General features: G+C 26.9%; 1 protein-coding gene across 2 annotated transcripts in view; it reads left to right on the top strand.

The window, feature by feature from the left end:
• Window positions 1-14,874, top strand: part of LOC105200997 (serine-rich adhesin for platelets) — a 39,055-nt gene that overhangs the window by 7,226 nt on the left and 16,955 nt on the right. Inside the window, exon 1 of one of the 2 annotated variants that reach the window (XM_039458373.1) lies at window positions 9,921-10,537. The exons of the other annotated variant lie outside the window; for it this stretch is intronic. Coding sequence (XP_039314307.1) covers window positions 10,482-10,537 — 56 coding nt within the window. The 5' untranslated portion in view covers window positions 9,921-10,481. Of the gene's footprint in view, window positions 1-9,920; window positions 10,538-14,874 lie in introns of those variants that run through there. 2 annotated transcript variants of the gene reach the window in all.

The following is a 14,874-nucleotide window of genomic DNA, read 5'->3' as shown; positions in this document are numbered from 1 at the left end:
ACATTGACTGTTTATCTGTCATAATATATTTAATACTAATAAGAATAAAATAAAAATATTAATGTAAACAACATTTTTCGATGAACACATAGATCATAAAATATAAGCAAATTACTGTATAATTTTCGAGAAAAGTGATCTCCAATACCTGAATTTAGAGACAACGTCATCTTCATTAATAAGTAAATTTCTAAAATGTGGCAATAAGGAATAAAACGCGCGTAATTTTTCAGTCGCAAATTTCTGTTTTAATTTCTTCGGAGAAGAATTATTATGATTTTCCATGCTTATTTATGCTTTTAAAACTTTTTTCATGTAATGCGTAATCTCTAAACATTAAAGTAGTCAGGCCAGATTTGTCAGGTTTAATAAGTTATTTTCAAACCAGAATAGGAAACTTCATTATTTAATGCAATGTTGCCAAATTTTATTAATAATATAATTTAATTTTTGCAGCAATATAAACCTTTTTCAAAGAAGTAATGCAGATATTCATTAATATTACATATAAAATAATAGAGAAAAGGGTATTATGGCTACTGTCGACAATATGGCTATCCTTATTATTTCTGTTATTAAGTGACGTATTTTACTTATGGAGTTAGTCTTTTCATAGCTCGCCGTTTTTTAGTGATGCTAACATGCCAATTCATAATGACTGACGATTGTTATAAGACATTTTTACTTTTGAGCACTTCTAAACTTTTTCAAGGTACATTTTTAGCCTTTAATTACATACACTTTTTCATTATTCTTAAACTTGAGTGTATTATCACACGAAGGTACATGCACTCGAGTGTTTTTTTTTGTTATTTAACTTTTTATTCAACCGTATTCATTTCGAGTTATACAAAGTTAAAACAATAACATGAAGTTTCATTAATATGGTTTTTCAAGCGAAATTTTTATATCGAAATATTTCTTCGATAAATCGATTGCCATTCTAAAGAGCAGTGTCTAAAAACATTGAAAACATCATTTTATGCTTGTTATTTAATGTTAAAGAGGGATAAAATAATATTTTTAATGAAATTTCTAATGGTATTTCTAAAGCTTTTAAACGCAGGAAAATTCTAAATCAAGAACACTCTAAACAATGGAAAATTAAAAATATATAATTTTGTAACATGCTACTGTGTTTCTTTTAAACTAAACTAATTTTTTTAAATTATTTTTATGGATAGCCATATTACAACTACTTTTTTTCTTCCACCGATTATGCAGTGCATTAGATTTTTATAAATCACGTCCTAAATAATAAATATTTCCTTACTTTGAGTCTAGAATCTCTCATACAACATTTTGACGAATGTAATCGTTCAAGTTTCAATAGAAAATATTAATTATAAACAAAGTTATTCAATAAAATGAAAATGAGTGCCATATTACCCTTTTCTCCTCTATATAAGCACATAGTATGCTTTTAATTCTGACCAGTATCTTTTTTGTCACATATCTTTAATTAAATTTCAAATTAAAATTCTAACATACTAATATTATTACAATGCAAAAAAATTAAATTTTAACCTTAAAGAAAATATAATTTAACTTTAATTGAAGTATTTATTTAGTCCTAAATTTAATACACAAAGAACACTTCTTTTTTAATTACTTATAACTTAAAGATTATTGATGCTTCAATATTTATATAAAGAAAACAAATTAAATTAAACTCTATACTTGTCATTGAAGAATGTATTAAAGGTAAGACACCTTACATATAGATATTGTAAAGTATATCGATGAGGAAACTCATGATATTTCATATCGGATAGATAAAAGTATCTACTGATACCCTGTTAAGTTCAATTATTTCTAATAGCATGACGTTAATCATTCATCATGTCGGCTAATTACATTCTCATTTTGCTTTAATTTCATTCTCCTATTAATAGTTTCGTCTATGCGTCATACGTGTAATGCGTTTAATCACGCCTTCGAATAATTACTAGGAAGTTTATAATCATCGTCATTTGGAAGAGATTATCTTCGTTGAAGATGCTTTGCGAAGAAAATTTCTAATTTATCTCGATTATTATTCCTCTCTATAACATTTTTACGTCAGTTATTTATGAGGAGTAATACCTGCCATTAAACGATATCGCTTTTGAAAGTGCAGTAAAATATGAAATTCTTATTTTTAACTTTTTAAGATGGTTTTATCATGAAATAACTTTTTTAAGATCTGTTTGAAACTTTTACTATTTAAAAATAATGATATTCTCTTTATATATACCTGTAATTTTTAAAGGTGGTTTAACTTAGATATGGTTAAATATGTTCGAAAGATAATTGCATTTAAAGATAGTACTTTTAACTTATGTTCGCTAAATTAAGGCACATTTCTAAGAGTAGCTTTAAAAACATTTTTTAGATGTCTTAAAGACGTCTTATGGGTCAAATTTTTAGTAGTACGAGACGTATCCCAGATAAACAAATAATTGCAATTTGTCATAAATATTCTCATTACTCGTCAGCGAAGCAACAGAAGGGGGTATCCTCTTATCATTATATTTTTGCCAGGAATAGTTTTTTAAATACCGGCAAGTTCTCAACAACTTATCAGCATTATACTTATAACAAATTACAAATGAGAATTGTTGCACATATGTTACTGTCATGCTGCTCACAGATTGCTATATATAATTTTTAAAATATAGTAATGGCAAGTTCTAAACAACTTACGGCAATATACTTATCACAAACTGACTTCAATAATCATTCTACATTTGCTCGACAATTAAACTCAGCATATTGATACTGAATTAACTAAAACATTTTCATTGCATTAAATAAAAGGCCACGTAATAGTAATTAACAAGCAATTTAATCTGTGCAACGATTTGCTTTAGATTGAGTTATCAGGTTTTGCTATCTGAGTACGTATGGAGGCGATCGAGTTGTGTTTTCGCATGTCTTTTAACATTCTCCGCTTTCTAAATGTTCCATCGGGATATCAAACTCGTTTCTTTTCGTCATTTTAATCTTTTTCAAAATATATACTCTACGAAAAGTTCATAAATATCATATTTATGTGTAATATTCGCAATCTGCAAAGGTTACTCTCAATCCGATAGCAGCGTCTTTAGACGTACAGTCCACGCGAAATGTTCAAGGCTACGAGCGACATAAACGATGTTTTTATCTCGTATTTTTGGTACTTATTGTTAGAATGTTTTTCTCACTTTTACACGATAATAAATTACATAAATAGATATATTCTGTAATAACATCGTTTAGTTCTACGCTTGTTTTATTGAATTATTACTCATCAAAGGGACTAATTTTTGAATGGTAAAAATTACATCTTACAGCAAATCTTTATTCTCAAAACATATCATACGTCAAAAGTTAAAACTTGGTCATTTCTGAGAATCATGTTTTATTGATTATTATTATTATTATTATTTGTTGTATGTGTAAAAAGAATTAATTAAAACGAATTAAGTTAAACAAATTCTGCGTGATAAATTGATATTATTAGCAACATTTTAATATTGCTACTTGCGTGAAACAACTTTTTCACATATTGTGACTTATTTGTCTTCCCAAACAAAGATAAAATTATTTGCGTTATCCAGAGAGATTCGACATAATGCTTAAATAAATATCTTATCACATATACAATTGGGCTTTCAGTTTGATTAGCCTTTTTGTTGTTAATTAAACTCCTATGTCAGATCGTTCATTTAACTTGACTTTTATCTAATCTGACTCGATTGCAGATTGCACTACAAGATTTGCGTAACCTTTATAGTGAAAAGAATTCTCATAATATTTTCAAGAAAATATCATACGTAGTGACATCGTAATGACTGTATTGTAGTTGCTATCTAAGATAACATAATATCAAACGAATTCAATCAAATCAAACATTATACTTGTCGCATCATACAAATGGATAATCCTAAGTTGTTCATGGAGTGAGTTCAAGAGGGATTCCAATGTATTTCTACGACTAACGCAAAAGATTGTCTAAAACTGATACAATAGGTATAATGTTTAATTTGATTGGAAAAGCGGTAATCTTTATAAAGTTACGAGCACTAATTTGTTTTTCATGAATTGCGCTTTAAATTAACTGTTATCTGTATTTGGAATAATTATGTCATTGAGGATGATCGAATTATACGGCCGAAATATTTGAAATTTCTGTTTATGTTTATTAAACCATTGTTATAACACCAGCACTTCCATCTAGCTTCCTCACTAACCCGTATTTTATAGTTATTGGTTTCAATTCTGAAAAAAAACGTAGACTCTTTAGCATTTTTGAAAAGTGCTTTATTCGTACAAAATTTGAGAAAAATTTTAAAAAGTTATAAAATTGTACAAAAATTTTGAAAATTTATGTAAAATAGTACTGAGCAAAATTTTTTATTAAGGTTTCATCCGCGCTTTTGTGTGTAAGTTAAAAAAATTGTTATTATTTCTACGCATCAACAACCGCGGTTCCTCTTATTAATCCATTAATAGATAATTAACTGACAATTTTGAGAGTACTACACTTCGGTGCTTTTTATTATATTCTTTTCATCCGCTTTTTTCCTGCACAGGTAGTATAAATAATATTAATTCATTGCGTATGATTCATAAAGAGATATTTTGTGTTTATCAAACGGAACATTAAGATCACGAGGTTTTTCGTATTTAAGCTTTGTTATAATCCTGTACTAATAACTCGGTGAATGTAAACAAAGTAAAATAATAAAATATTGATGTATGCACAAAAAGTGCACAAGTTAACATCAAATCAACAATCATTGTCTCATAAGCAAGAATATAAAAATTTTAAAAAATTTAATAGTTTTTTTAAATCTGAGAACAACTTTATTAAATTATGTTATGAAATCTTGCATAAAAAATTATAATTATGTAGATATATTTCAGTATCTCGGTAAATAATTTTTCATATGTAATTATATATAAATGATTATATATATATAGAGAGAGAAAGAAAGGGTATTATGGCTACTGTGGATATTACGATTATCCCCATTATCTCTGTTATTAAGTGACGAATTCTAACAATTTTTTATGGAATTATTTAATTAGTAGCCCGCCCTTTTTTTAGTGACGCTAATACATGCCAATACACAATGGTTAATAATTGTTATAAGGCATTTATACTTTTGAGAAAATCTAAACTTTTTCAAGGTACATTTTAGCACTTATTTATATATACCTTTTCATTGATTTTAAACTTGGGCGTATTATTACAAAAATGTATGTACATTCAAGTGTTTTATTGTTATTTAACTTTTTATTCGGCTGTACACACTTCGAGTTATATAGAGTTAAACAATAACATGGGATTTTGTTAATATGGTTTTTTAAATAAAATTTTCATACCGAAATATTTTTTCGATAAATCGATTGTTACTGTGAAGGGCAATGTTCAGAATTATTAGAGATATTATTTTTTTGTTTGTTGTTTTAATATTAAACAGGAATAAAATGATATCTCTAAAGTCTTTAAACGGAGGAAAATTTTAAATTAACAAAATGTTAAACGATGGAAAATTAAAAAAATATATTATTTATTTCGAATAAGTGAGAAAATATATTTAATTTTTAACAACTATAATTACTGCTCATCATTAGCCTGTTTTTGACACTAAAGTTTAGGAATACACGAGCAACACATATTATACTAAAAATATATAAATTTGTAAAAAATATTGTGCTTTTTAAACTAATCTGATTTAAAAAAAAATTATTTTTGGCTAGCCATATTAACACTCTTTTTTTTTCTTCCACCGCTTATACAGTGTGTCACATTTTTATAAATCACGTCCTAAATTATAAATATTTTATTAGTTTAAGTCGGAATCAGTTATAATTTAATAGATGTTGTCAGAGAGATAAAATAATTAAATTAAATTTTTTATAAATAAATATAAGATTTCAGTTTTTGTACTTATACAGAATAACGCGTGAAATAACTTATGAAAAAGCTTGTTTTTTTGAGTTTGTAAAAAAATTGGTATAATTTTTTATAGTTTTGGAGACGAGAAAGCCGATGGTGCTAGTTAAAATTACGTCACACAATGGCAACATAAAAAATTAAGTTTAAAATAGGAAAACATGTAGTGTCGCAGTACTGTATTGATGATGTCATGCATCATGTTTTGACATTAAAAATATAGAATATCTTATAAAAAAATCATCAACAAAAATATCAAACATAATAGAAAGTTTTCGTACGATAGTTATTGTGTAAAAAAAAGCTATTTGAAAATATGCAAAAATTTTTTACTGAGTTTTATAAATATGCAGAATAGCATTTGAAATAATTTGTCTGTATTACTTGTTTAAATATAACATATTAAATACATTAATAAAATATATCCAGTGTTTACTCTTTATATACAGGATGTCCCAAAATTCGCGATTTAAAATACTATACTAGCAAGAAATTTCTCAAAAGTAAATTAAGTAAAACAGTTATTTGTAGATTTATATTTCAGGCAGTAATTTTTAAGATCAATCAGAAATTATATTTAGTTGTCTGTTACGTCGTTATTAATTGTTGCGTTGCGCAGAAAAAGCAGCTTTGCAATTGTTATTCTTTGACATGATTGATTTATACGTTCAAATCCGGCAACTTAAAAATTAATGGCGAAAACCAATCATATCAAAAAATCTTACAACGGTTACAAAATTGTTTTTTTGCTGAATGTAGTCAGAATTACCGCTTGTGCTACTCATAAATATGTCTAAAAATAGTTTGTGATTGGCCAGCTTTAAAATACTACTAATAAAAATCTACAAATGACTAAACTAAAATGTTATATAACTTTATATAATTAAATATGTTTATATGTATATGAAACATTTTTTTATACAGCTTATAGCAAGGCATTTTGGATAAAGTTAAAGTTTTGCGCATATTTGTTAGCTAAAAAAAATATTGACAATTTAAGATCTGCTAAGAAGTATATAGCGTGCGCGCGCGCCTTCTAACCGCGTCTTATTGATGAGTGGAAATTCCGTCACACTAAAATGCGCCAGATCAGTTCTTATTGAAAGTTAGTATCAATTTTTTTTATTTTTTACGTCACGTAAAATTTCGTGTTTTGAATGTAAGTTGTATTTTAATATTGCACTACGATAAGGTGGTATAAGGATGCGCATTTAAGTTTTGTCTTGACATAGAAAAATGTTAATGGTTTTGTTAATCAAAATTTGTTTATTTTGAAAGTTTAATGATTGATAATTAACAAACTTTACTAACGGTGTAACAAAATAAATTATTTTTCAGAATACAAACAAAAAAATCATAAGCAACGTTTTTGTATTCTTACGCATTTGTAGGTGTGTAAGAGTACGCAAAGGCTTTAATTAATGTTTAGGCATTTCTAAACTTTTTTAGACAAATTTTTTTGTTTTTTATTTTGATTCTTGATTTTGGTTTTTGATTAATTTGAATAAAATATTTTTTTTTAGAAAAATCTTGCTCAAGCTATGATTTATATGAAAAGCTGATAAGCATTTGACATTCTGTCAAATAGAAATAAATAAATAAGTTCATTAAAAAGAGCGAAACAAAACATTAGTCGTGTAAGAATATACGCATATTCTTACTCATTATCGTGTTGCAAGCTCTTATACAGGGTGTCCCACAATCCGTAATCAAAATTTTAATAACCCATTCCCTACTTAAAAATAAGACGAAAATCCTAATACGAAAATGTCGAGGCTATCATACTTTTTAAATGAGAAGTACTTACAATAAGCAAATCAGTAGGTAGTCTAAAGATTGCGCGCTCAGTGGCGGTACAATGATAATGAGTGCTTTTGCACTTTTGTAAACTTGTTATTAATCTTCAAACAAAATTTTATTAATTAATTATATTGAATAACAATAATTGAATAACAATATTTTACATATTTGTGCTTCAGTCAAAATATACATTTAATATAAAATATATAAAACACTTGAACTTTATTCAAGCAAAAAGTTGTTAACTTGATTAAAATGCTAAATTTAATTAAAATTCTTTCAATTTAAGTATTTATACGTTTAACTCAAATGTATAAAGTACTTGAATTAGTTAACAGAAACAGTAGAGAAGAAGAAGGTATTATGGCTACGACAATATGGTTACCCCTATTATTTCCGTTATTAAGTGACGTATTCTAACAATTGCTTATGGAGTTATTCTTTTAGTAGCCCGCCATTTTTTAGTGATGCTAACATGTCAATACATAATGACTGACAATTGCTATAAGACATTTTTACTTTTCAACACTTCTAAACTTTTTCAAGGTACACTTTTAGCCTTTAATTACATACACTTTCTCATTATCCTTAAACTTGAGTGTATTATCACACGAAGGTACATGTACTCGAGTGTTTTTTTTGTTATTTTTAGAATAAAATTAGCTGCAAATATCACGTAATTTTCCAGTAAATGTCATTGTGTACTCTCATAACCTACTGATCTGGGTTCGATTGTACCTTGCCAGTACTGAAAATCTATAGTTTATGTTACGTATTCTATAAATTTTAAGTAGGGTAGTGAATTTCAGAACATAACCATGTTGTTATCACTTAAAAAAATTTTCCTGTTAAAATGAATGGTAACTTGGAGGATGAGACTAAAGACAATATTTCATTCTCGTTATTGTTCACATTATAACACTAGACAATTTGAAAAAAATAACACTTTTTTATCTAAAATAAAGATGATAATATATGTTATAATAATTTAGATTAATGTAAGATAAAGCTATTTCTTTATCTAAATGATTATCTAAATTAATTTGATATAAATAATGGAAAATACTGAATATCTAATATGAAAGATTAGTGTGCTTGAAAATTTGTGCATCTATATGCGTGCATACTATTGATGTAATTGTAATAGTGACGTATTGATGTTTTGTACGTAATACATATATTATACATCACACGTGTGTAAGTTGTTGTTCATTCGGTAAAACTTACGACTTTAGCATCCTCTTAAAGCAAGAATGAAAAATAAAACTTTGCTCGTTGATATTGTATATAAATTTTATTTACGAGTAATGCAATTTTGCCGCGGTTATCTATTGGCAATACTACATATATACATCATATATGTACATACGAGATGTCCTTTAGACGTCTATTATAAAACAATAAAAAAATATATTTCAGAATTATACATATGTTGTCGAGAAACATCGGTAAGCCAAATATGTAAAATGTTATTGTTATTCAATATAAATAATTAATAAAATTAAAACTTCAAAAAACTTAATTTTAACGAGTCAAAAAATTGGATATTAATGATGTTCCTTACTCTAAAGTGTCTGCATAAATGTTCTTATTATTGGACTTTGAGACGTATCTTGGAAGATTAATCTTTCAGTCACAAATGGGACTGATTCTTCATGACATGTATATATATATATATATATATATATATATATATATATATATATATATGTTTTTTGGGACATAAAATTGTTGCTTCGTTGGATATAACAGACAAAAATCATTGATTTGATGTTAATTTTTTCTGTATAGTACGTTTTAATGATACACTAAAAGAAAAATGTTTAGTATTTGTAACTATAATTGTATGGTAAACTAATTGTGGCTAGAAACTCCATTTTTGTACTTACTGTTATAATGTTAACAGTAATAATAATCTCGTGTTTATAGTTTTACTAACAATGAAAAAAAAATTTACTATAAATTTTAATATAAATTATGATAATTTCAAGGCATGGGCAGTAAGATACAAATAGTAAAATTAAAGTAAACATTTTCATGTAATACATACAGTTACAATTAAAGTAAATATAACTATTTTTTAACTTTTGTTTCTATTTAATAGTAATAACAACCAGTAACTCTAATTTGTATAATAATTACAATTATTTCTTTCACTATATAATAAATTAAAAAACTTTTTGAAAACTTCGGAATTTTTGCAATTTTGTTTACTATAAATATCAAAATGAAGAAAAAACGCCTGACACATGACAGTTTCCAATGATTATGTCATCAACTATCAATTGTGTCGCAGCCTTGATGCGAGTTTCATATTTCCGGACTTAGATGACTTTTGCGTTTCTCGCCAAGGCTTTAAAATGAACAGGGCCAGTTCCATTTTCCACTCGCTCATCGGCTGCTGGAAGAAATGTGTGCGCGTCGATGACCGGAACGCCATGGCTAACTGACGGCTGGCTGGCTGCGAAGCGTACGAATCAGTCCAAATCGGCCCGAACGCTGTCGACCACGTAAAAGCGAAAGTTTGCGGGGACCAGTTCGCCAGCGAGCGCGAGCGAGCGAGAAGCGGAGAGGAAGCCTCTCGACGAATGCAGTGAAATCGATTTCAAACGCGAGACGTGAAATTCAAAGAGAGGCCTTAGGGCTTAAAGTGGGATAAAGGCCCATACGAATCCGCGAGTACATCCGGTTTCATTTCTTCGGTTGAATAATAATTGGAACTAGGAACAAATTGCAAATCGTACATTTATTATAGATGACTGATATTGCGATGCGCAGTGACAACATGTACGATGAGAGACGCGTATCCGCGTATGTTATTTATGATTTTATGTCCTGACAAAAAAGAGTTATTAACTTGATTAAATTTCTACAGAGTTCAAGTATTTATGTTTTTAAATTAAATATAAAGTGCTTAAACTAAAAGTGTTTTGTGTATTTAAATTATAAATAAATAAATAAATAAATATATATATATATATATATATATATATATATATATATATACGCACACTAGGCAACAAAATTATCGCAACACTCATTTATACCAAAATTTTGCACAACTTCAAATAATCATAACTTTGTTAAAAATTATCGTACTTGAAAATTTTTTCTTCTATTTTAAAGCTTAAAGTCTCTACTTTAAGGTGCATTTGGTCAATTTTGCATTTCTGCTTTCCTCCTTCCGCTGTTTTTTTAAAAGTAAGGACGTGTTTTGTTTCCAAACATTTTTTAAATCAAGTTAACAATAGTTTGACGCACTTCACGGGGTAGGATGAATTTTTTTCGCAAATGTCACGATAGCCATCGTGAAATTTGGAGTTTTCCCTGCAAATTAAAAAAATTAAGTTTGTAAAATATTTTTTCCATGAGTTAGGATCAAAGTTATGTGTGCATTTTTGTTAATTACCGCCCGGATTTTGACTCGTCTTATTGATAATGAGGCGACCTTTTCTAGCTGACGTTATTTGTCTTTGACCTTGTTCTTTTTTTCGACGAAATCCACCTGTTTCTTGAAGTAAAAAATAAGTTTACGCTTATATAGAGTTTCGGGATTTACAGTTTTTGCATGATTCAGAGAAACTATGTGAAATGTAGTGATTTACATTGATTCCCATAAAAACTATAAACACCAAAACTTTATATAAGTGTAAACTTATTCTTTATTGTATCATTCAAAAAGCAAACGATAAAGTCGTAACAATGCCTTGTTTGAACGAAATTCAATGTGCGCAAATCATTGCTCTTTTGGAAGAAGGATTGAATCAAAGTTATGTTGGAAAGAGAATAGATGTTTATCGATCCTCTATCTCTCGAATTTGGGCTCGTTATCAAGAAACAGGCGGATTTCGTCGAATTTCGTATAACGTCAGTTAGAGAAGATCGCCTCATCAGTGAGACAAATCGAAATCCGGGTAATGCTGGCGGTGACTGACAAAAATGCATACATAACTTTGATACATCCTAACTCCTCGAAAAAAAAATCGTACAAACTTAATTTTTTTTAATTTGCAGGGAAAACTCCAAATTTTAAGATGGCTATCGTGACATTTGCGAAAAAAGTTCATCCTACCCCGTGGAGTGCGTCAAATTATGCAAATGTTTGGAAACAAAACACGATCTTACTTTTAAAGAAACAGCGGAAGGAGGAAAGCAGAAATTCAAAAATGACCAAATGCACCTTAAAGTAGAGACTTTAAACTTTAAAATAAAAAAAAAACTTTTAAGTACGATAATTTTTAAGTACGATAATCATAACGAAATTATGATTATTTGAAATATTGCAAAATTTTGATATAAATGAGTATTACGATAATTTTATTGTCTAGTGTATATATATATATATATATATATATATATATATATACATATACTTTAACTGAAGTTCAAGTACTTTATACATTTAAGTTAAACGTATAAATACTTGAATTGAAAAAAAAGTTAAATTTAGCAATTTAATCAAGTTAACAACTTTTTGCTTGAATTAAAGTTTAAGAATTTTACATATTTCATGTTAAACGTATATTTTAATTGAAACGCAAGTGCTTATATAATTAAATTATATATAAAAATACTTGAAGAGAAGAAAACTAAATTAAAAATTGAACAATTTAATTAAAATGTTGAGAAACGAGCTTGATTAAAATATCAATTAAACCAACGACTTATTAGTATATGTAATCAAAATAATGTGGTACTTTGCAATTTTATTTAGTCATCATCAGCTGCCAATAAACTAAAATGTAAATACATATAATTAAATAATTAGAATCAATAAATTTATGAAGAATAGCAAAAGAAAGAACAGAAAATCCACACTAAAGAAAATTACTAAATACAGACAACGTAAATTAATAGGAAATATTATAAATAATAAAAATATACGGATTAAAATTGAAATTTATGAAAAAATAGAACACTGCTATAGCCATCAAATAAAAGTGCCGTGTATTATTATATGTATATAGTAAAAATTTATAGATTGAACCAGAAGTTTTAACTAGATTCTTAGTTATCATATCTAAATGTTCTGATTGCATAGCAAAATATTTAATCGTTAATAACCAGAAATTTTACTTTCACCAAAATTTGCTTAATGTTGCCAAACATAAAATATCTTTTTACTTTTTATAACACGCATAATAAATTTATAATTAAAAATAGTCGCATATACAAATTATCAAGGAAAAAACTAATTCGGAAATTTATAAAATTATGAAACTTTGGCAGTATCTAAAAGACGTAAGGACACGTAATAAACTATTTTTTTGCCGTCCAAATTCACCCCAAAGGAATGAAACTAACGTCTGCAGATTAGTCCATTTTTCGTGTTTGTTTTTTTATTTATCAATAAAAAGAGACGGAATAGAATTGTGGAAAAAAAATTTATTCCTTTTTATAGGATTTATTGGTTAGGTAACTTATCAATTATTGAAAAAATTATAAAAAATATATGAATACTAAAGGAACATTTTTAATATTGATATTTTCGTGATTTTCTTATAAGGTATAATACGTTAATCCATATTTTATTTACACTTAATTAAAATTAGTTGAAATTAGTTGTTTCTATATTCTGTATCAAATACGTTATAAAAAAAATCCGGAACGCAACTTACTTCAAGTGCGAAGCTATTGTTGCCGTCATTGGCTGGCCATTGTCTATTTTTATTAAAAGATAATATGTCGTGTAATAAGGATATTTATAGAATGTGGCAAATACCATTCAGTAAATTCTAATGTGATATTATCTTTCAGTAAAAATCAAGTTTCTTTCTTAGTTCTAGCATATCTCTAACTTTTTACTATATCATATAATTCCCGATAATTTACGTGTGTATGAATATTACATATGATATAATCCTAAATTACATTCACTGGATTTAACAGTCATTTTACAATCACATGAACAAATATTGAAATATTGTACATACATACAAGCGAAGAATGAATGTATCGTAACATTAAATAAAAGTCGGCAATAATGGCACTTGAAGTGAATTGCGTTCCGGGTTTTCTATGAAATCTATAACGTATTTTATATAGAATATCAGAAACAACTAACTTCAATTAATAATAAATAAAGTTAAGTGAAACATGTATATAGTATTATAAAGAAGCCATGAAAATTTTGGTATATTGAAAATATATTACTCCTATTTTTGTTTATATGTTTATATTTTTTTAAACAATTGGTAAGTTTTTTAGATAAATTTTATTTAAAAAAATAAATTTTTTCTCTAAAATTTTGTTCTATCTTCTTTCATTGGGGAATATTAAAATCAAAATTAAAAATGGGCTAATTTTCAGAGATTAATTTCATCCTATGAGGGTAGCAATAAATAATTATTTATTACATGTCAGAATATCTTTTAAGTACTACCAAAGTTTCACATTTTTTATAGAGTCCGAGTTGAAGATCTTTCCTTGTAAGTTATTTTTCTTTTATATTTTATTGTAAATATATATAAATATAAAAATTGTAAATATATTGATAACTGATTATTATTATTAAAGGGGTAATAAATAACTAAATTATGTAGATTTAACAGGGTAAATAATGAAAAGCGTAACTCATACTTGTATCAGATAAAAACTGAAACGTATCTATGGCTAATGCGTTTAGCAAACTTTCTGCTTTTTATAGTATAGTTAAAAGGTTTATGAAGCAAAAGCCAAATAAAACTTAAATGTCGATTGAAGGAATTATGTTGGATATTCAATTACTAACATGCGATGTTATGTTTAAGTTTGAAAGTTTGTTGAAAGTACATCGAGTAAATAAAAAGAAGAATAAGAAAAATAATATGTCAATTTTAAATTAATCGGAGACAAATTCAATCCTAACTGCAACAAATTTAGTGTGACATTATTCCAAGTTATATCTTTCTGATTTCAACTTTTTTCGCCTCTGAACGAAGAATCAGTTGTGATATTATTCCAAGTTATATCTTTCCGACTTCAATTTTTTTCGCTTTTGAACGAAGAATCAGTTGTGACATGTTTTATTTTTAATTTACTGACTTCATTTAATTGTATTTGATTTATCGTGGAAAACGATTTTTACATTGTTTTAATATTAATTTATATGATATTTTTGTTATTTATAATATTTTTTATTATTTACATTATCTGTATTCACAGGCAGT

The sequence above is a fragment of the Solenopsis invicta genome, chromosome 16, assembly GCF_016802725.1.
Source record: "Solenopsis invicta isolate M01_SB chromosome 16, UNIL_Sinv_3.0, whole genome shotgun sequence".
NCBI classification, from domain to species: domain Eukaryota; kingdom Metazoa; phylum Arthropoda; class Insecta; order Hymenoptera; family Formicidae; genus Solenopsis; species Solenopsis invicta.
The sequence above is the reverse complement of the archived record's forward strand: the minus strand, read 5'-3'. Positions and strand labels throughout refer to the sequence as shown.